At 33.4% G+C, this 23,074-nt stretch overlaps 1 protein-coding gene across 1 annotated transcript in view; it reads right to left on the reverse strand.

The window, feature by feature from the left end:
• Positions 1–15,576, reverse strand: part of LOC125060464 (protein spaetzle 5) — a 37,889-nt gene extending 22,313 nt beyond the window's left edge. Inside the window, exons 1-2 of the mRNA XM_047665370.1 lie at positions 15,444–15,576; positions 8,320–8,381 (exon numbers count right to left, since the gene is read on the reverse strand). Of these exons, the coding sequence (XP_047521326.1) occupies positions 8,320–8,370 (51 nt within the window). The 5' untranslated portion in view covers positions 8,371–8,381; positions 15,444–15,576. The remainder of the gene's footprint in view (positions 1–8,319; positions 8,382–15,443) is intronic.
• Positions 15,577–23,074: the final 7,498 nt, after the last annotated feature.

Below are 23,074 nucleotides of genomic sequence, written 5' to 3' on the forward strand. Positions count from 1 at the left end.
CCCTTCACAAAACTATTTCCAATCTCACAGACTAATACAAACTATTTACATAGCTAATCCATGTATCGAGTTCCTTCAGATTATTACATGAACTATCAGTACGTATATATTTAATTTGATTAGAAGATATCTAAAATTTAATGTCATTAATCTCTCTGATTTGTTATTTTTTACTCTGATTAATTCTGGACTCATAATGCTTCTTAATATTATGAGGTACGTCTTTAAAAAAATACTTAACAATATTTGTTTATTCCGTTCTTGTCTGATATATATTGGCAATTGTATAGTTATTATTATGTACCTTTAGATTACTAACTCGTATGATTACGAGTATTAACTCGTAATCATATAAAATAACGAAATCCCTTTGATCCGATCTTTTTATTAGCAACCCAAGTTTTCTTATGTTTAACATAACATTTATTCTTAAAGTGAGTCTTTTGAAACTGAAGTAACGTAACCCACTTTACATAAATGATTCAAAGGATTGGCTAAACCCAATGAATCAAATATTTCTCGAGTGTATTGTTAGATTAGGCTGTTGATTCATAGTCGATCAGTCGCTCATATAGATTTTAATTTTTTCATTCTATATGCTTAAAATATCCACGTAATAAAAAAGCAGAATCTTATATAAAAATATAATGTTATTTCTTTTTAGTTTCTGAAAACTTTCATAATTAGTAGTAAAACCTTTTTATACTTTCTACACACTTTCTATACGTTTCCAACACACAAGTATACAGTATTTTTAATATTCTTAACCTACTTAGTAATAATAATAATAATATTAAGAAATTGATAAATAGAAAATTAAAATAACTTAAAATGTTAGGTCCCTGTGGCAGTGTATCTATAACGCTGGCAGCATTTCTTCGCGGTATTGCGATACTTATGCATTGACCGAGGAAGTAGCTCTGGGGTCACCGGTACTATCTACATCGTTCCAATTTTAATCTTTAATTAAACTGTGTGCAAATTACCTTTGTACGTTTTTTTATTTTAATTTTGAACTTTACGAGTAAATTTTGAACGACAAACACACAAGACATGCTTGCTATAAGCATTGGCTGTGTATAACGCTGTGGGTATAAATAGTTTCATTTATGTTTCATCGCAAGCGTTTAGCTGGCCTTAGTTGGTGCAACGGTCCAGCGACTTGCTGTCGCCTACATTTTGCATTTTATCTATTCAACAGACAGAATTGTGTCAGCAGTCTGATATTTGCGTTTAATTAAATTTTTATAACAAATGCAATAAGTCAGAGGTCGTATTACATTCATTTAAAAAATTAATGAAAGGCAAACGATTTGTTCTTGGAATTGAATTAGCAATTTTCAAAACTTTGAGTTTGATACTAAAATGAATATTTTGATTTATTAATATTGTCTAAGTTGTGTGTGCCAAATAAATTCGCCCATCACATTAATAGGAGCAGTCAGCTCGCCATCGACTATTCACCCAGAATCGAACCTTCTAGTAGATCAGTGTTTCGTAACCTTTTTTGTGACATGCCCCACATTTGCCTGTCTAAAATTCTTATGCCCCCTATGTTACATACATAATTGTTAATATTAAAATTTTTATTGTTCACTTAAAATCCTAAAATGCTAGGTTTATCAAAAATCCCTAGAAAACTGTTAACGAAACACAGTAAATACATTTACATAATGAAAAACGTCGGGTCCATTATCGACTTTCCTCCATAACAATCAAATTGCCCCTCTGTGGGCATGACCCCAAATTGGGAAACACTGCTCTAGACCCATAAATTGACATAAAAACCAAGCTTTAACTCCATACAAATAAACCATTGCTAATATTTTGATTAACACATTAAAATGATATAACGAAAGTGGCGCCAAATTTCTTCTAGTGAAATCGATAAATCGAGGTCTCAGCAATATATTACTTGAGATTTACGACACAACGATGCGATTATTCCGTCTCATTTGAATATTTTTATTATTCGTCTAGAATTGTCTGTGATGCGGCCTTTATTTAATTTTTATGTATTAGCAATTTTTTATATATTCGAAAATCGACCCTGTCTAAACAAGGACCTATTTTCCTAAGCTATATGCAAAAGTAGTTAGGAAAATACCATTTTGCCTGTACTTTCCGGAGACATACTTCTAAAATTATCATAAATTTTGTTGAAAATAAATGGTAAAAACATGTCGACAAAATCACACGACGGCCAATACAATGAACTAGACTGATCATTTTGGATTTCCACAAAAAGTGAACTAATTTTTTTACGTACAATTAATGCCTTGCATTGTGCAAATATGCACAGCTGTATAATATTTTCTTTTAGATTCGCACGAAGACGATGTTTTGGTTAAATTGGCATATGGGGTCAATATCATACACGAATTTAGACTCACTGTTCTTTTGACCATTTCAAACCAAACCAAAAATGTATTAAGAATTTTTTTTGCAGCATGAATATCTGGTCCATGGTAACATCTAAACATTTTTCAGTAAAGGTCTAAAACCAACACATCATATTTATCAATAGCGTCTAAGTCTTGATTACCCATTCAACACGATATAAGCCTAATATCTGATCTGAAATTACAGGTTCATAAGACAAAATAAAAGCTTTGTAAATTTGGTGTTGCTTAGAGGCGGATGCTTAGAATTTTCTGGATAGCGAACATCCATACTAAGACAGTTACAGGTAAAAAATCGTCTTTCGACACTTTGTTACCAACGCATCTTGCGGTTTTTCGGACATGTAACACGCAGAGATCCAGAAAGTTTAGAAAAACGAATCGTTACTGGCAAAATGGAGGGCACTAGGCCTCGAGGCCGATCAAGTAAACGCCCTTACATATACCATGCGCAGGCGCAGAGGCTTGCCGAAGACAGGGGAGTGTGGAGGAAGCAGTGCTAAATAACACGACCTTCAGAAATTAAGAGTGCGACTAAAAATCGATTTAGCGTAAACCAATAATTGACATTTTAAAAATCCACTCGTACAACTTTTACTTTTGCTACAGTTTGACTTGTGTTTACTTTCATTTTCGATATTAATGAAAGTGGTTCTTAATGATGACGTACTGACAACATATACGAAAATGGCTTGACGCATCAATTTTTTATCACATGTATAAAACGTATTTGCTAAGTACTTAACATTAACACATTTTATTTTATTTGTCGACATCACAGGAGACCGAAGATCTGGCAGTTACCTCGGACAAAGAATTAGTCTAGCAATTCAAAGGGGGAACGCTGCCAGTATCTTCGGAACCTTGTCTAAAGGGACTCCTTTTAATGATATATTTTAGTTTATGTTAAGTTTAGTTATTTATTTCAATGTATATTATTTTATTATTAATTTTATATAATGAATATAAAGTGTTAACAGATATAATATGTGATGCGCTATTTCCTAGGTTTGTTAAATACCTTTTATTAATATTAGTGTTTTGTTTGTTTTAATAATTGTTTGTATTCGCTTGGCGGATACTCAGGATTTGTGCCATGATATCTCGATTGCAAGGAAGTTGCATGGATCTGGTTAGCGCTGCGCCTGATTCTTAAGATATTTCTTACATATTTCATAAGTATTTAATTGTCCCTTGGGAAGTCCCGTGTAACTTGGGAAAATGGAATAAAAGGGATAGCGGGGCAGAATTAGAAAATTCGCGAGGAATAGAGAGAAGTGCAAGAATTTGAAGGAGGCTTTCACTCGTGTCGAGTACTAGTGTAAATGACATGGACTTAGTGTAGTGTACTCGAATAAAGGCAATTTTATTTTTTATTTATTAATTTGTCTTTATTAATATTAGTTTGTGTATGTGTAGTTTGGATATGAGATGGCAGTATCTATAGATATATTTGATAAAACCATTTTTAAATTACTATTGCAAAAAACAGGAAATAACCTTAAAATATAATAACTAAAATATATTATTAAAAGGAGTCCCTTTAGGCAGGGTTCCGAAGATACTGGCAGCGTTCCCCCTTTGAATAGCTAGACAAAGACAAAGAATGACTTCGTCCGAGGTAGCTGCCAGCTCTTCGGTCTCCTGTGATGTCGACTAACATTGGACCCCACGGATGGAGCCTAGACCCCTGTATTTGCATGCTTTAGCTTTTTCCGCCACATCACACGCTGCACCAGCTCTATTGTTGGTTCCATCTAGATGGGAAGGGGCCAGTGTGTCTGAACAGGTTGCATCCCATACCAACACCCGGCCCATCTTCCATGGAATTAAACTCATACTAATTGGACAAAGTGGATAATAGAGACTGGTTTGAATCAACAACTTGGCAGGTCACAGCTGTGGAAGGTGCTCCACGCGCTGACAAACCTGCTTAGCGAGGCGCCACTCAGCGGGGGATACAGGTGTTTGATACGGTGTTTTCAAACGTGGAACTATTTTTGTATTGAGTTCTTAAAGTTAATAGGTTACAAGTTACTTTATGTTGTAATTTATAAGTCATTTTTTATTGAATAAGTTTATGCTTAGATTTCATTCAAGTTCTACCGAATTAATTATAACTTCTATTTATTATAGCTAATGTTAAGTGATAAAGTCGCCTATGTACTCTCACACTGCTCACACTGCCTGCAAACAATAAACTACAATCTCGCTCCTTATCAGAATGCCAAATCATAAAATGACTGCTTAACGACTGATTTGAGCGCGACTGCCGCTGTGAGAGTTCGAAAAGTGAGTTACAGAATCGCAAGGTAGCTCCCAAGTCTCCTTTCTTGACTCGGAAATATATACTACTACTAATATATAATACTTTAGAAGGCTGGTATATGACAAAAGACCTTAAAAAAAATTGACACTATTTTCAATTCCCAACCAACCGTAAATTTCCGATATTTTAAACAATTTAACCTTTTCCAATGGTTTAACTGTAGTTAAATAAAACTTAAACTAAAAAAAACATACTTATAAAACAACTTATTTAAACTAGATCTACCCATTTGTTTGGTAAAAGCTGACCCAAAGGTCATATGAAATGTATAAAATTCACTTTAACCCCATTTCTGTGGCAATATCACGTTCAAGGCCAGATTATAATATATCGGAACACGTGTTCTACCAGTTACATAAGATATAGTCCTGTTTTGATAATTACTAAAATGTCGCATTAATTAAATAAACAAGAAATCAATATAAACGGTTGGAAACGCATTTTTAAATATAAGTTGAACAAAATTATATTAGGTTTCGGATTTGATGCAATCAAGTTTATAGACTATAGAACTGGTCTATGGTCTATGGAAAGTTAGAAATGAGATACAATTTGAATATTGTAATGTAGACCATAAAAGTAAAATTGAAGACATTAATAAAAAAAGTGGTTACCTAGGAGAGCTCTCTCGAAAGCGCCAGTTTCATTTATTTATGGCAATTGTATTACAGCTCTGCCTTGCAATTCTGTAACTCACTTTTCGAACTCACACAGCGGTTTTCACAGCGGCGGTCGCGCTCAAATCATGAGTTCGAAAAGTGAGTTACAGAATGGCAAGGCTGCAACGAAGTGTTAAGAAATAAATAAAAATTAGATTTATTTGCTTAGATTGGCCAATAGACTGGCTATTTAACGTTTAATTACTCCACTAATTAAACTTGCTGTAGAAAACCACTTTGTTGTTTATGCTGATTTGAACCCTTCAATAGATAGTATTAAAAATAAATAAATATTAATAATTATTTTTCAACCTCTTTAGGTCTTGGCTTCGGATTTCTGAATCTGTTTCATGATCATTTTTAAATCTAATAGTTAAGTAGGTGATCAGCCTTCTGTGCCTGACATACGCCGTCGACTTTTTGGGTCTCAGCCAAAAATTCATCACGATGTTTTCCTTCACCGTTCGAGCGAATGTTAAATACGCATATAGAAAGAAAGTCCATTGGTGCACAGCCGGGGATCGAACCTATGACCTCGGGGATGAGAGTCGCACGCTGAGGCCAACATTGCTTATTATAATATTATTACTGAGTGTTTAATGTAATTTTAAACTTACTTAATAATAAAATATATACAGGACTTTTTATGTATCGTAACGCCAAGATTAATTTCTACTTAAATAGTTTTCGCAAATGGAGTCTGAATAAACATTTCCAATTTTATAATCAACACGGTCATTATCTAATGTTCTTGTAATTTACGAAAATGATAACTTAAGATTATATAACTCAATTTTGTCAACACACATTCTATACACCAATTTTCTTTAACCTATGGCCATTCACCGATTTGTAAATATTTACGTCACTTTACGAACACATTAATCTATAATTATTATATTTATTTTGTGATAATTATGAAGGTAAAATTAATATGTCATTATCCGACTGCGTTGGTAAAGTAGTAAGAACTGTCGTTGTTATATTTATTATGTATTGGTTCAACTGGCAGTAGAAAACGCTATTTAACAATGCGTTTCATTTATAAAGCTAAATTTCTTAGGAAAGTATTTGTAGTTAGCAGAAGGCATTAATACTGAGTTGAGCGCTCAGTATGACATCCTTTAAAAACAGGATGCACCTCTGAATCAAGTCAAATCTGCAGCCAGAAAATGGCATTGGCAATCAGAATGCATATAGCATAATGGCCAGAGGAGCTATGGTAACATACAGAAAGGGGCTCCTAGACGGAGCAATTTTTCACGAAAATGTTTAGCTGCAAGGTGTGGCTGGTAACATTAGCCAGCATTTACGGCTAGACTATGCGATACTCGGCAATATTTTTAGTATGGCCAGGATGTATTGCCAAATAATATTTTGTATGTCCGATGAATGTTTAGTGTCCCAGCCGTATGGGATGTATCACTTTTGAAATAAGGGCGAATCCACATTTTACATGTAGACCGTGTAAAGACAAAATCAAGAGACATATACTGTTGCAGACATATTGCCGAGATATACATTATTCAGCCATGTGCTGCATTAAAATGTTTTTTGTATTTTTCGGGATATAGTCGGCAATTATGTAGCCACATATTTCATTAAAAATGTAGCCCGTAAGACGAATGTTTTGGAATTGTCTGAAATTTGGACGTGATAATCTGCAATATACAAATTATAATTTGACGCCTCTACTGTGCAAGCTGACCCATTGCACTCGAGTCGTGTCAAGTGCACTGACGCAACAAATAGCCGATAGAACACATTGGCACACACTCAGCCTACGAAAATATCAGCAATTATTCAGAGTGGGCTTATGAAATTATTTAGATCTATATTTCAATTTAAATTGTCTGGCGTTTATGGTTTTAAGACATGTTCAAAATGGGATATGATGCTTACAAAAACGTGTGCAAAATTTAGTGTATCGTCGACAAAATTCACGTATAAGTAGTAAGATTCAAAGTCAAAATCATTTATTCATTTAGGTAACAAAATGTACACTTATGAACGTCAATAAGGAAACATATTAAATGCTTCTAATTTTACATTTACTGCCAGTTCTCAAATCAAGGGCGTACAACGGGAGAGAAGAACTGGCAATAAACTCTAAGATAAATATCGTGATTATTCATTTTGATTTAAATAAGGTTTAAAGTTAATAATGCATATATTTCTGGCAATAATAATAAATTAATAATATTTTTATTTTAAATTTAATTTAATTTTCTCTTTTCTCGTTTCTCAATAACCCGAGTTTCTAGCTTACAGAGTTACAGAAGGGGTTTGTCTCACTAATCTAATATATAAAATTCTCGTGTCGCGGTGTTTGTTGTTAAACTCCTCCGAAACGGCTTGACCGATTCTCATGAATTTTGTGTGCATATTGGGTATGTCTGAGAATCGGACAAATTCTATTTTTCATCCCCTTAAATGTTGAGGGTAGTCCACCCTTAATTTTTTTTTTTAATTTTTAGATAAAAAATTTTTTTATTATTTTTGTATGATACAGCATTAAAAAATACATACAACCCCTAATTTTCACTCCTCTACGATCAACCCCTATTTTTTATTATAAATGATATTCATGTCAAAACGACGTTTGCCGGATCAGCTAGTAGATCTATAAACTACAGAAAACAATAACAGACGCATATTTGGTTTGAATTAAATAAGAGTCCTTCGAAATTTAAGAATGGGTGATAAATAACAAAACCCTCACTCATAGAGGGATAGGCAAGTATCAATCTCACTTATGTTCTCATGTTCACGCGTGAAAAATTACTGTCACTTATACAGGTTTCATGTTTCTCACTTATAAAGGAGGGCAAAATGACGGAATCCACTAAATAATCTCATTAATAGAGTTTTCTCGTTTACCCAGTTGTTATTACTCAGGTTTGACTGTATATGTATATTTTAAACTTACCATTGCAAAGATACGCAGATGCAAACTGAGACGTTTTATTCTGGCGGCCATTTTTCACAAATCTGTAACAAAATCGTTTCTCAATGTAATTATTTGAAAGTATATATTTTACGTAACATATATCTTAAATTATTTAGTTAGATATAGTTTGGATTGTTAAAATCTAGAATTTTAATAAACTAACATTAGAGTATTTACAATATTCTTAAACTACATAAATAAAATAAATCCGTGGCTCTACCACCTTTTTAGTTATGGACCTCAGATTTTGAATCTGTTTCATGTTTATTGTCAATCTAATAGCCAAGTAGGTGATCAGCCTCCTGTTCCTGACACACGCCGTCGACTTTTTTTAGTCTAACGCAAGCCAGTTTCCTCACGATGTTTTCCTTCACCGTTTGAGTGAATGTTAAATTCGCACATAGAAAGAAAGACAATTGGTGCACAGCCGGGGAATCGTACCTATTAAATGGATTAAATTATAAAATAGACAAATTCCGAACACAATTTTTAATAAACATTTAGACTAGACAAAGAACTGAAGATGGACTATTCAACGAAATTGTAAGAAATTATCTATTTTTCCTAAAAGATAATATTAAAATAATTACACATTTAACGCGGTTCAATTTGCCATTTATTGGCAACAATTATGAGTTTTGTACATAGCACTGTGCAAGCCTGTTAAATCCCGATGTTTCGCTTGTTTTACAGCAAACCAGGTCCGGTAATTCGTAAAGTTCAGCATGTTAAATGTAAAAGTTGGATGTTTTAGTATAAATTTACATCGGATTTTGAAATTTATATGGCCTATTAGTTAATTCCATTAAGTATTTTAGGAGTGCTTAAGCATCTAGAAATTGATTGCTATTTGGCGATTGACGAGATTTAGTGGCATAATAATAGGGTAGCAAGGCTGGCAAAATGCCACGAGCCCCCGACCCAAGAGATATTATGATCTATAGATGAATCTGATGTCTCCAGTATGCATTGGACTAGCGTGGGGACTACAGACCATTCCCTCTCGCCTAAGAGAGGAGGCCTATGGCCATTAGTGGGACATATACAACGTGTAATTGAGTACGCTGAAAATCTCGAAATTTATTAAAATGAAACTGAGTACAACGTGACGATTTTTACTGATAGGGCCCCAGCAAAAGAATTTGCCACGGGCCCCAGATGGTATAGTTACGCCACTGACGAGATCGATCATCTATAAGGTTTTTCACACATTCTACCATAGCAATCATAGTAAAAAACTTTTAAGATGAAAACAAATATTGTTGAATATTTAGTTAAATCTATTCGTGTTCATTTTTTTTCTAATAGGCAAGTAGGCGATCTTTCTGTGACACAAGGCATTGACTTTTTGGGTCTAAGGCGCTCCTAGCATAACCAAATCAACAAAAATGAAATTATAAGTTTTATTTTAACTTATACCTTTAAAAATATTATTGTTAGCATTACTAATTAGTTAATTAGGCCCGATTTATTACTTGAAACTATACTATTTACAGAAGTATGTGTACACATACTTTATACAAAACTATCTATATTTTTTTAAAGCGCAAAGGCGTTTTTAGCAATAAAATACTTTTCATGCTCTATTTAAAAACGGCCTCACCGTACATATTCATAGACGTCACCGCGAAGGCAATATTTGATACATTGCATAACAATGGTTTTACCGCCAGACAGAGACCACAGTTTACAACACATATAGTGATGAACATCATTTTTCACATCCTATCTAATAAATTAAATTGTAAAATGTTTACTTAATAAGTAATTATTCTGATTAGCAGTGTTTATCTAAGCCGTTAAAATAAAATAGTGAAGGGTACAAGACTAAAAAGCCTGTCGATTAAGTAAAGGCTCTTATAGGTCTTACCATCACCCAGGAGCTGAGACTTGCCCAAAATAGGGGGGAATGGAGGAAATTGTGCTGTGACACTTAACACCAGAAATGAAAAGACTACAAAAGAGAAGAATATTCAGATGAGGAACCATTTTCCCACTAATGTATTTATTCTCTCTTGTATTATAGACCAATTTGACTTAGGGTCTTTCAAGAAAAGAGAGTACCAATTCTTAAAAGGACGGCAACGCACTTGCGAGCCTTCTGCCCATTTGCCTGTTATATAAAAAAAAATGTAATTTAAGAATTCCTAAATGCTACATGCATCAGACATTGAAACTGAAAAGCTGTATATAATTTAAAATATATATGTATTCATTATTGAAATTCGTGTCATATTTTATTTATGAACGATTTAATATTGTTATTATCAATACTGTGGTTCAAGAAGATTACGATCTCCGCGTGAGCAGCCCTGACTTGTAAGGATTCCCGCTATCGTCTATGACGCGATATAGTTATTATTAGCCAATATAATTCAGTTCAAATAAATTCTCATGGACATAAAGATATTCATAAAAAGTTCATGATCAATTGAATTATTCTAATTCATCGGCTCAGTGGATTAGCAGCACAAAGCCTTTGAAACAAAAATTGTTTAGGAAGACACAACCAGAGTTACTGAGAATATTGTGCTGCATAAAACTAATTAAATCATATTTTTGTATTATTCTAGCATATCACAGGTGGACGAAAATAGTAACTACATGGAGAGGTCCACCAGGCAAAAGCTACAGAGGCAGACCCTACGCTCGATGGGATGATAACATCAAAAAAATCGCGAGTCCCCAATGGATCCAAAATCCTTACGGTAGAGAAAGATGGCAAGCCTTGAAGGAGGCCTATACCGGAGAGGGTTTCTGATACGAGTACATACTGAAAAAAGACATACTAACACATAGGATACTTAGATAATAAGAGTATCAGGAAATAATGAAAGGCTTAAAATAAAATAAATTATTATTTCATCATCATCAATTTTTATACAGCCCCTTGTGGGCCTTCTCAAGTACACTTCGCCATCGCAATCTATCCAGTGCTTCCCGCGTACAATTGCGAACCCCTATTGTTTTGAGGTCCTTGACAACTCTATCCCACCAACGCAGCCTCGGTCTACCGGGTTTTCTCTTGCCACCTGGTTGTAAGTTCAGTAAGGACCTTGGGGTTCTGTCGTCCCCCATTCAGTACAGTGTCCCAGCCACTTGTGCCTGTTGCACTTTATGAATTGGACGATGTTGGCGTCGTCTGGGATGTTATAAAGTTCTTCATTGTAGTGAATACGCCAAACACCGTCGTCGCAAACAGGGCCAGAATAATAAGTGCGTGAATTGCGAAAGTTGGAACAATAATAATATTATAAGATTTAAGATATGGAGTATAAAATTGTTTTTTTTGATAATAAGTTATATAATCTAATCCTTGACGATACCACGGACGGAAACCAATAAAAAATGAAGGTTGATAAATAAATTAGCGCGCGAATTATAACATTTATTATTAATGATAATAGTTTATCAAGTGCCCATCGGACCTTGATGCTCTTTGTTTGTAGTTTATGAACCGTGAAATTTTGTTTATGGTATACATGTTTTATAATTATTAGGCTCACATTGTACGCGTTTTATGTTTTTGTTCTATATGTTTTAGTACTAAGAATTTAATAATATTTAAGTAAAGTAATATTATACTATACAATTTTAATTGTGGAAATAAATAAACGGCTTAAATTTAAGAGTCTTTCTTCTAACTACATTTTTGTTCCCTTTGGAGTAGAGACTCTTGGGCCGTGAGGTTCAAGTGCACAGGGGCTAATTAAAGATTTAAGTTGGCACCTGGTAGAGAGTACCGGTGACCCCAGAGCTGGTGCGATCCTCGCTCGACAAATAAGTATCGCAATACAGCGAGGAAATGCTGCCAGCGTTACTTTTTAAATTTTCTTTTTATTAATTTTTAATTATTTTTATTATTACTACGTAGGTTAAGCAAATTGTAAATATTGTATATTTGATTTTCAAATTGTGAATTGTAACTCTTTAAAATATGAATGAAAATATTATGTTTTTTTGTGAAATACAATGGAATGAATTCCGTGTCTGATTAAATTTATTAATTTCGTATAATAGTTATGGTGAAGATACCGGGATCGGCGTAACTAGACTTTGTTTTAAATAGACACTATGTATTGGAAGGGTGATATATAGGTGAAAATGGATTCTTAAATCACGATATCTATATATATAAAAATGAAACCCGTTGTCCCGTCACGACATAACATGAAAACGGCTTGACCGATACGTCTGATTCTTTTTTATAATATTCCTTGAAGTACGAGGATGGTTCTTACGGAGAGAAAAATTTAAAAAAATTGAGTGAAAAAGTCTAAAAATAAGACTTTTCTCTTTTCCCATACAAAATATTCGTAATAATATTTAAAGGTAATTTGAACTTTAATACCATATCATAAAGTTCAAGTGTTAGTGGGGGGGTTCCGGGAAGGTAAATGACCGGTGTCCCGAATAGCAGAATAAGTATTTAAAAAAAATAAAGAATCGACTGTTAGGCGGTACGATGTTCGCCAGGCCAGCTAGTACTTTAAAAAAATCTTACGTATTGGGGCCAAAAACAGTTTAGCAATTAATATATTACATACGAAGTAGCAAATAGCTTCTTAAAGGCTTGAACAGTGAACAGGTCGACCTATGACCTGTCTTTGTGTGAAGCCTCTGATCTTCACGTAACGACGTGAAAGTTGACAATTTATATTTTCATAGATGTAAGTGTCATGTCAATGTTTTTCTTACATTTGAATTTACAACTTCATTATATTATTTATTTTTATTTATAATATTATATTATTTTTAAAATATTATATTATTTTGACGACTCATTGGTCTAGTGGTTAGTACCCCTGACTGCGAATCCATGGGTCCGGGGTTCGATCCCCGGCTGAGACGAACATCGATGATGAGCATTTGGTGTTGTGCTTAGGTCTTGGGTGTTTAAATATGTATTTATATGTCTATCTATCTATAATATGTATGTATATCCGTAGCCTAGTACCCATAACACAAGCTTCACCAGCTTAGCATGGGACTACGTCAATTGGTGTGAATTGTCTTTAAAAAAAAATATTTAAAAATATATCTAAAAGAGAGGAATTAACATAAATAGAAACCATTTTGTTCAATAAAAAGTGAATGTGTTTTGTATTCAAATCAAGTACATTTTATTTTACTTGACTCTTGTTATATATAAACAGGGGCAAGCGGGCAGACTTACGTGATGTTTAGTAATATCGCCGCCGATGGACACTCAAACTGCCAGAAGTCACACAACGTTGGCCGTTTTTAAGAATTGATACGGTCTTATCTTGAGGGCTAAGAATTCAACTTAGGCTAAGTTGAATTGGTTCGGAAATACTTCAGTGGGCTGCTGATACCAGTAGTGGTTCGCGGAAGTTGTCTACAATTAGTAGATTTTACTACTATAAATCTAATTAACGTAAGAATATATTTTACCAGTGAATTGTTTGATATAATTGTTTTCATCTTTTGAAAACTTATTCTCTGAATAAAATCCTTTTATAAACCAACTTTAAAATGGACTAAAAAGTATTAAATAAAAATATTTATTGGTCCTGTAAAAAGATTCATGTAAATATATGAAACGATTTATTAATCTTACGTTCTAGATTTTATTAAACAAAATCTTTGTGTTTCCACTGGTCATGAAAGCACATTAAGTAAGATTGACAATTGTAATGATTTTATTATAAACACATTGATCTTTGAACAACGATTACAAAAAAAACAATTATAAAAGTTAATACCATAAACGAAATCTTCTATTATTAATAAAGACTTGTTCAAATAACCGTAATTAAATTTTTTTAACTGAATATACACAGTAGTAGTGTTGGCCGAGAGGCTTCAGTGTGAGACTCTCATCCCTGAGGTCGTAGGTTTGATGTTGTGGACTAACTTTATGTCTATGTGTGTATCTGACACCTGATCGTACGGTGAAGGAAAACATTGTGATATACCCGGCATAGCACGTTATGCTGTCAGAAGACTGACCACCTACTTGACACTTAATAAATAATAATAATAAATACAACATACTCGTTAGAAGCTTACGATTTGTCTATGGATTAAAGTGTCATAATTATCATTGTAGAAAAAAAAATAGTATTTATGGTATGAATTCTGATGTAAAAATAATAAAATCTTTGAATTACAGTTGGGTTAAGAAAGTTTTATTTAAAAATGTATATTTTCGTTACGATTGAAGATATCGGTAGTGAATCATAGTGTTACCAAAGAATTGTTAGTATGTAGTACAAAAGCACCGTTATATAAGAAAACACGCTATTAAAGACATCAACGCGCTCCAACTTCATTTCAAAATTATATTCTTCAATTATTTGTGCCTAATTTAAACGTAAATTTTTAACGTTTATCATTTTTAAATTATTAAATTGTACTTGATCCGTAATTAAATATTAAATAGATTTGTATGATTTATAAGGACGAAGATTTTATTTTATAATTAATTAGTTAACATACACCAAAATATATTCGTTGGGGGTTTTCTAGACTTTCGAAAACTAGTGGAAAATTTACTCTTTTATAATAAATAAAAATTACATAAATAAACAAAGAATTCGTTAGTATCAAAAGCGAACACTAATTAAAATTTTAATCACCGTGTGATCTTTCAAATTACTTTGGCTAATCAATTTTAGACCGGATATACTTTACGAATGATTCATACGAAATTAATATTTATTTTTATACTATTTAGATATAAAACTGTTTGTAATGAATGAAATATTAAAATATTCGTTATTAAACCGCGTTTAAATTAGTGTTTTTTTTCATTAATAATTATTTAAAGATAAAAATTTACGTAAATGTTCATGTGTATTATTTAAACCATGAATTGTTGAAATAAAATCATTTATTCATATAAGTAACACAATGTACACTTATGAACGTCAAAAAAGAAATATATATTAAATGTTTCTAATTTTACATTAACTGCCAGTTCTCAAACCAAGGGCGTAGAACGGAAGAGAAGAACTGGCAACTCTCCGCCACTCTTTTTAATCGCCAAGTTTTTTTTTGTTTTACACTATATTTGCAACCATTACACCAGTTTGCTCACCAAACCTAATTTGTCTTATGAATCAACGACTCCTACATACCCTTTTAAAGTCCACAGCGTTTAGTAATCAAAAACTTCCACAACAGAATGCACTAAATCAAACTTATTTATCGCGAGTCTTAGATCGTACATAGCTACATTTGGTAAAGGACGCGCGTGCGTTTCGGTGCGAGGACCGCGAAAGACTGTTATTTAATATCATGCCAGCCGCCAGTCAGCTGGCCGGCGTGTAACATTCGTACGAAAATTATCGTGTCATATATGGGGCTTTGGTGTACTTGGGAGACAAGGCGGTCCTATACTGTAATATAGTTAGTCTTAGTTTAAATATATTAATCTATTACTGTTTAATGGTGTGTTGTTTTTTTCTATGTGTATTAAATAAATAATGTTAATGGTTGCCGCATTGCAGTAATGTATCCTTTGTTAAAAATTAAAATATATTTTTAAGTAATTTTAACTTGAATTAATTTTATGTTATTTTATTTATTATTTAACTTAATTAATTTCTATTGTTTTTAATTATATTGTTATTTAATTTCTATGCATGAATAAACTCAAAAAGAACCGTTACGATTTCAAAAACACTTTCTGCGTTTGAAAACTACTTAATTTCCTAGTAACATAAGCTGTATTTATTTCTTCAATAACTACTTATGACAATTATAAAATCAAAGGTGCCAAACTAGCGAAAACTTAACTTAACGTTACTTTATTTGTTGTACAATATTATGAATTTATGTCAGGAAAATTAAAACAGATCTAAAAATAAAATAAAGTGGCGCTACAACCTTTTTAGATCTAATAGTAGGTGATCCGCCTAATGTGCCTGACACACGCCGTCGACTTTTTTGCTCTAAGACGTGTCGATTTGCTCAAGATGTTTTCCTTTACCGTTCGAGCGAATGTTAAATGCGCACATAGAAATAAAGTCTATTGGTGCACAGCCGGGGATCGAACCTACGACATCAGGGATGAGAGTCACGCTGAAGCCACTAGGCCAACACTACTCTCCTCGATATACGATCTATCATTTAAAAAAATTGTAGGTTAATTAAAAATTCAAAGATATATAAAACTGGTGAATATATCACTTATAAATTTCTTTTGTTAATATATCATCATAATGCAGAAAAGTTAATTAATTTTGTAATATTTATTACGATAAATTAACATACATAATAATAAATATATTTGTAAATTGATGCGAGAAAGCGGGTAATTTTTGTATGCTATCTTTCTAGAAAAACTCTGTTCGTGTAATATTTATTTTAGTTATCTCGACGCAACATCCTGCAAGGTGTAAAATGGGAAAATTGTGAAAACACTAAGCCGTTGGTTAATTTAAACGTTGAAGTTAAACAATTGTGTAATAGGAAGTTAGTCCTAGTGATAAACAGTTGAATGTTAATGTGACTAACGCTATTTTCTCGTAACATTAAGTTTGGATGCTTAAGTATATGCTTAAACGGGAATCTATGCAGGCAGAGTGATCTAGGTTTATGTCCCAGAAGTCGAGTGTTCGATTATAGTGTTCACAAATAGATTTTTCTTTCTATCTGCACAATTAACACTTGCACATACAAGGCAAGTATGGAGACAAGCCAAGAGATGTTCGGATTAATACCAACCCTGAGATTCTGTAACTCACTTATCGAACTCACACAGCGGTTTTCGCATCGGCGGTCGCTCTGAAATCAGTCGTCATTTTATGATTTGGCATTCTGATAAACAATAAACTACAAGCTCTCACCTTTTCAGAATGCAGTCATTTTATGATTTGGCTTCACGACTGATTTGAGAGCGACCGCTGATGCGAAAACCGCTGTGTAAGTTTGAAAAGTGAGTTACAGAATCGCAGGGCTGCACCTATGTTTCATCATCGGACGTCGAGACATAATACAAAATTCCACCAGTATCACCTCGACGCCCGTCGTTCCACTACTGAGCGTTTTTAAGACATTTTTGCTACACACCACCACTATGTTGAACCAGCTGTCCGCTGAAGTATTGCCGAACCAATTCAACTTAGGGTCTTTCGAGAAAAGACCGTACCGATTTTTAAACGGCCGGCAACGCACTCGCGAGCCCTCGCGCATCGTGTCCATGGGCGGCGGTATCACTTTACATCAGGTGTGCCTCCTGCCCGTTTGCCCCCTGTTCTATAAAAAAAATTGAATAAAGTGAAAACCGCCGCCCATGGACACCTGCAACGCCGGGGGCTAGCGGGTGTGTCACCAACCAGTGTGTTTCAGGGAATGGTGCGCTCTTTTCTTAAAGGTTACTAAGTCGTATCGGCTTAATAACTCTACTGGCAGCTGGTTCAACAAAGAGGTGGTGTGCTGAATGTGGCTTAAAAATCGCGTTGCTGTGTTATTTTCTATATTATACAAGATTGCATCATGTTCCATAAATCGCTCTGCAAAAGGAGGTATATCTATGACTTTCCCTTTATTCTGATCGTAGACGGATCGAGCGAGACGCAGTGTGAATAATAAATGTTATCTTTGTGATAGTTTGTCTTCATTGTTACACGGCAGCCGGGTTCTATATATTAAAATTAACATTAAAAAAATTACTTATCAGAATTAAAGTGTGTGTGACACTATCGCTAGTGCATGCATACCAAAAATATTATAGGATACAGGACACTATTAGTTAATATTATTTATTAATCATACTTAGAATAATGGAGACTAATGGAGGTTCCTTAGATGGAGGTTCTTGGAGGTTAAGAAACAGATACCAATGATACGATTAGCTATCTTATTTATTTATTTTATTTTATTACTAACAATAATTAGTTGCATACAGAAATATAATACAGTTGACGTAAATAAATGAAAAGGCCTGGCGGCTTCATCGCGAGCGATCTCTTCTCTTATTAAACACTGGTTATTTATTGTTTGCATAAACATCTTCGTGTGTAATGTAAATTCATTCTGATAAACAAACACAAAAGTACAAGCTCCCTCCTTATCAGAATGCCAAATCGTAAAATGACTGCTTCACGACTGATTTAAGCGCGACCGCCGATAGCAAAACCGCTGTGCGAGTTCGAAAAGTGAGTTACAGAATTGCAAGGCAGTTTATTTAAAAAAAATGTTTGTGTGTAAAAATCAAGGTGAAAACCAGAATTACATTATGTAGCAACTCTTTTAACTTGATCACTCTGTATTTATGAAAACCGTATCAAAATCCTTTGTTTCAAAGATATAATCGTATTAAACGAATTTACTTTATTGTACCGACTGTTATCTATACATGGCCACGTTGTTCATTTTTTTTGACGTGATAACGTCTTTAAAATCGTTTTAGTCGGGTGACATGTTCAGAAACTTGTGTCACACCAAAACCTCACGAGCGCGATCGCAGGTATAACGAGAGAGAGACGGACCGATCTCCCGTCTCATCTCGAGCGCTGCCAGTCATTCCGTGAATGTATGAAGAAAAATGTATATCATAGTCGAATAAGTAAACTTGTCATTTAACACCCGAAATTTATCATCAAAAGTGTGAATAAAACGATAGATGTAATTTAAAATTTGAAAAAATTGTTATCTTCATTAATTCCTTACTTCCCAAAAACTTATATCACCAATAAGACGTTATCACGTAAACATCTCGATCGTAAACCTACTTTACAAACAACCAATATTTTTTAAAACAAGTGACACCACCGAATGTTAAAATGCATGGACAGTACTAGGGGGTTTGCAAGCGCGTTATCAGCATTTTAAGAACCAGTAGCCGCCTTTCTTGAAGGACCAATACGTCATAAAGATGTTTGTACTGGAATCACATATAGTGGAATTTGTGTTGATTAACCAAGTCAGATTAACTGATCCACGAAGGTAATAAGGAAAATTCGTATGGAATAATCAAATGGTACAACGCTCAATGATACAAGATTTAGTTGTGCAAGCGACGCGTGGGAACCGAGTTGCACGTAGGCTCGTTGGTATGCAAAAACTAGACTGCCGGAAACTGTTCCGACTACGTGTTTAGAGCTTTTATGTATTTGCAAAAAGTGTTGGAAAAAATGTTAATAGTATTAACTAAATATATTCTAAGATCGTGAAAGTGCGAGTTGGAGAAATTGCCTACAATATATCGTAATAGAAATATATAAATTTTTGAAGTGAATCTTTAGAATCGTTGTGATTTCAAACCGGATGCAACGGAAAAAGCGACAGTAAAAAGAGACAGACACATAAATTAATAGGATCTGGCGTGAGAGAGAGTGAGATAGGAGGCATTATACAGTGTATAAACTTTAAATTAGTGTGTATTTGAACATTTTCTGAAATAAAAAAACAGATTTGATGAAAATTAAATAAGTAAGTCAAGTAAGTAGTTTAATTATAAAATTAGATTATTTATGAATTTTATTTACAAATCATTAGTTATAGAAACTTTTTGAAGTGAAAACTTCGTACTACACTTAATTAAAAGTTTATACACTGTATAATGCTTCCTATCTCATTTTCTCCCACGTTGGATCTTGTGAATTTATTTCAAACTTTTATTATTTTAGTTTTTACCAAATTAAAGATTGATATTAAAGTTATAAATTTAACATTAAAATATTTATTTTTAAAGAAAAGATAGGATCATTTCATTTAGATAGAGAAAAAGTCTAATTTACATATTTTAATTATAAAAACTTTGTTTTTGAAGGTTTCACTTCTACCACGTGTGAATTGGACACATGATTTTTTTTTAGAACGGGCAGGAGGCACACCTGATGTTGAGTGATACTCTCAATGGACACTCTCATTGTCAAAGGGCTCGTGAGTGCGTTGCCGGCCTTTTAAGAATTGGTACCAATATTCAATAATATTGTTTAACGCGAGTACCTACTCACATTTGAATAAAACGTTAAACACGGTTGAATCAATATTTATTAAGTGCTTTAAACCTGGCATTAAAGAAGTTTCATTGGAACGATTATTATTTATTAAAGTTCAATTAAGGTTGTCTCCGTGCATAATTTGGTCTGTCTCTATAACCACAGCTGTAGTATGAATACTGGACACTAAGGCCTTAAGGGAATTGCTATTTATTTATTTATTTTGTAAACAAAGATTATATATCAAACAATTACATATAGCCAGAGATGGAATACATATTTACTTACAAAAAGGTTCAAAGAATTACAAAAGGGAACAAAACTATAAAAAATATTCAATACATTTTACTAAGTTATACCTATTTTGTCTGTGTTGTGTGAAGGTGTAATAGTGTGCGTAAGTACATGAAGATGTGTATGTGGGTGTGCTCATGCATGTGATTTTGTGTTATGGATATTCTTAATGCTAACCATATTCCGCGATAGCTTAAACAAGTTAAGGCTTAAATACCGGTCGTTGTATTTCCGGGCTGCGCGATACAATATATTTAGTGTAGTAGTATTTTCTATAGTTAGTGTTGATGTGAGAAACATGAAACAAAAATATATATCAGCTATATGGTGATATGAAGTGATTCAGTCCAATTATGAGCCACCCAAGTACGCTAGCCACGTGGGAATAAAAAGTGGTGCGTATAAACAGTATTGTTTAACTGCTTGATTTTTCGTCTTGACTAAATGAAAGTCAAGTTGTAGTGACATCTTATGCGCACTAAATACTCTTCTTCTTCTTCTTTTGGTGCCTTTACATTACTAGAAGTTAGCCGTCTCATGTAGCGTTGCGATTCTGTAACTCACTTTTCGAACTCGAAACAATAAACTACAAGCTCCCTCCTTATCAGAATGCCAAATCGTAAAATGACTGCTTCACGACTGATTTAAGCGCGACCGCCGCTGCAAAAACCGCTATAAGAGTTCGAAAAGTGAGTTACAGAATCGCAAGGCTGTGAACTCCCTAACGTTACGAAGCCATGATTTTTTCCTGAGGATTTTCATTTATAGATAGACATAACCCAGGTACGCACCCGGTCTCTATATTCCTATTGCGATACTAACTTCTATATTAAGTTCATGTACCAAGCGATTAGAACATTGCGACATCATTGTTGTGGATATTCAACATATCGATAATGCATACAAACAGCGCGCTATTAAAATCGTATTTGGATATTTCACACTACCCGGATCGTTAAAAAGTCGTTTTATATTCGCTAATAAAGTGAATGCGACAACGCGTTTACCACCCGTTATACATTCTGATCCGCCATTAAATACACTTAAATTACTATAAGAAAGTTTAGACAAATGATCTTAAGAAATATAGTTATATCACCGAATCGTGATTTATAAGTTAGTCATTCAATTTGTAATACACTAAAATATTTATCTGACTGAGACCTTCATGCTTTTCGAATGATTCGTCAAAACATTCACAATACCTAGGACAAACTTTGTTATATTAGACACAGCTACGCTTAAATTGTCTCACCTTAGTTCCTTACATTTCTCAGAATTTGAGAAGGTCGTAATGGTGTTTCGTGTTAAAGATCTTTTTTACTAACAGTTTCCGCGGTCTGCTAACAGTATCTCTGTCGAACTAAATTACGTCTGTGTCAAATTTACACACAAACTTTAATCGCACGTTGCGTACGTTAGTGGTACGTCGCAGACAACACTTTTTACATGTGAAGAAACTGCTTTTCAAATATCGGAATCTTTAATCAAAAGTTTTAACAGGTGATTGTTTTCTGTTATGAAAATTGACTTCTCTCCTCACGCGGACAGTGAAACATCCTAGGGTTTTATAAACATAAATCATTGTAAATGTGTGTAATGTTAATGTTAAAAATACAATTTAAAAATGGAATTTTATGCATAAAGTTACAACAAAATATAACGTTATATACTAAGTTGAACTAGAACATATAAATTATAAACTAGCATGAAAAAAAAACGGCATAGTCAAAGCGAAAACTTTTTATGTATTATAGAAAAGTTATTAAATATACATTGTTCACTCGTTGGCTAAACCAAGTATTATAGAAAAGTTATTAAATATACATTGTTCACTCGTTGGCTAAACCAAGTATTATAAAAAAAGTTATTAAATATACATTGTTCACTCGTTGACTAAACCAAGTATTATAGAAAAGTTATTAAATATACATTGTTCACTCGTTGACTAAACCAAGTATTATAGAAAAGTTATTAAATATACATTGTTCACTCGTTGACTAAACCAAGTATTATAGAAAAGTTATTAAATATACATTGTTCACTCGTTGACTAAACCAAGTATTATAGAAAAGTTATTAAATATACATTGTTCACTCGTTGGCTAAACCAAGTATTATAGAAAAGTTATTAAATATACATTGTTCACTCGTTGACTAAACCAAGTATTATAGAAAAGTTATTAAATATACATTGTTCACTCGTTGACTAAACCAAGTATTATAGAAAAGTTATTAAATATACATTGTTCACTCGTTGGCTAAACCAAGTATTATTTGAATTTGTGTTTATCAATGTTATTCCGACCGCTAAGGATTCTCAACTTGTAAAGTTTACAAGTTGAGAATCCTCCCTTTGCTAACTCCACTGACAGCGACCCAAAGTGTCTAGGCCTCCGAAATGAGAACTTTTCAGCTTGAGAACTGTCCTGAGCTATCTCCTGCTAATTGCTGCAGCCGGTCCAAGTCGATCAAGCGGTACCTAGGATTACCTATATATTTAAAAAAAATACACTATCATTCCTC

This window comes from Pieris napi, chromosome 21 (genome assembly GCF_905475465.1).
Source record: "Pieris napi chromosome 21, ilPieNapi1.2, whole genome shotgun sequence".
Classification (NCBI taxonomy): Eukaryota; Metazoa; Arthropoda; class Insecta; order Lepidoptera; family Pieridae; genus Pieris; species Pieris napi.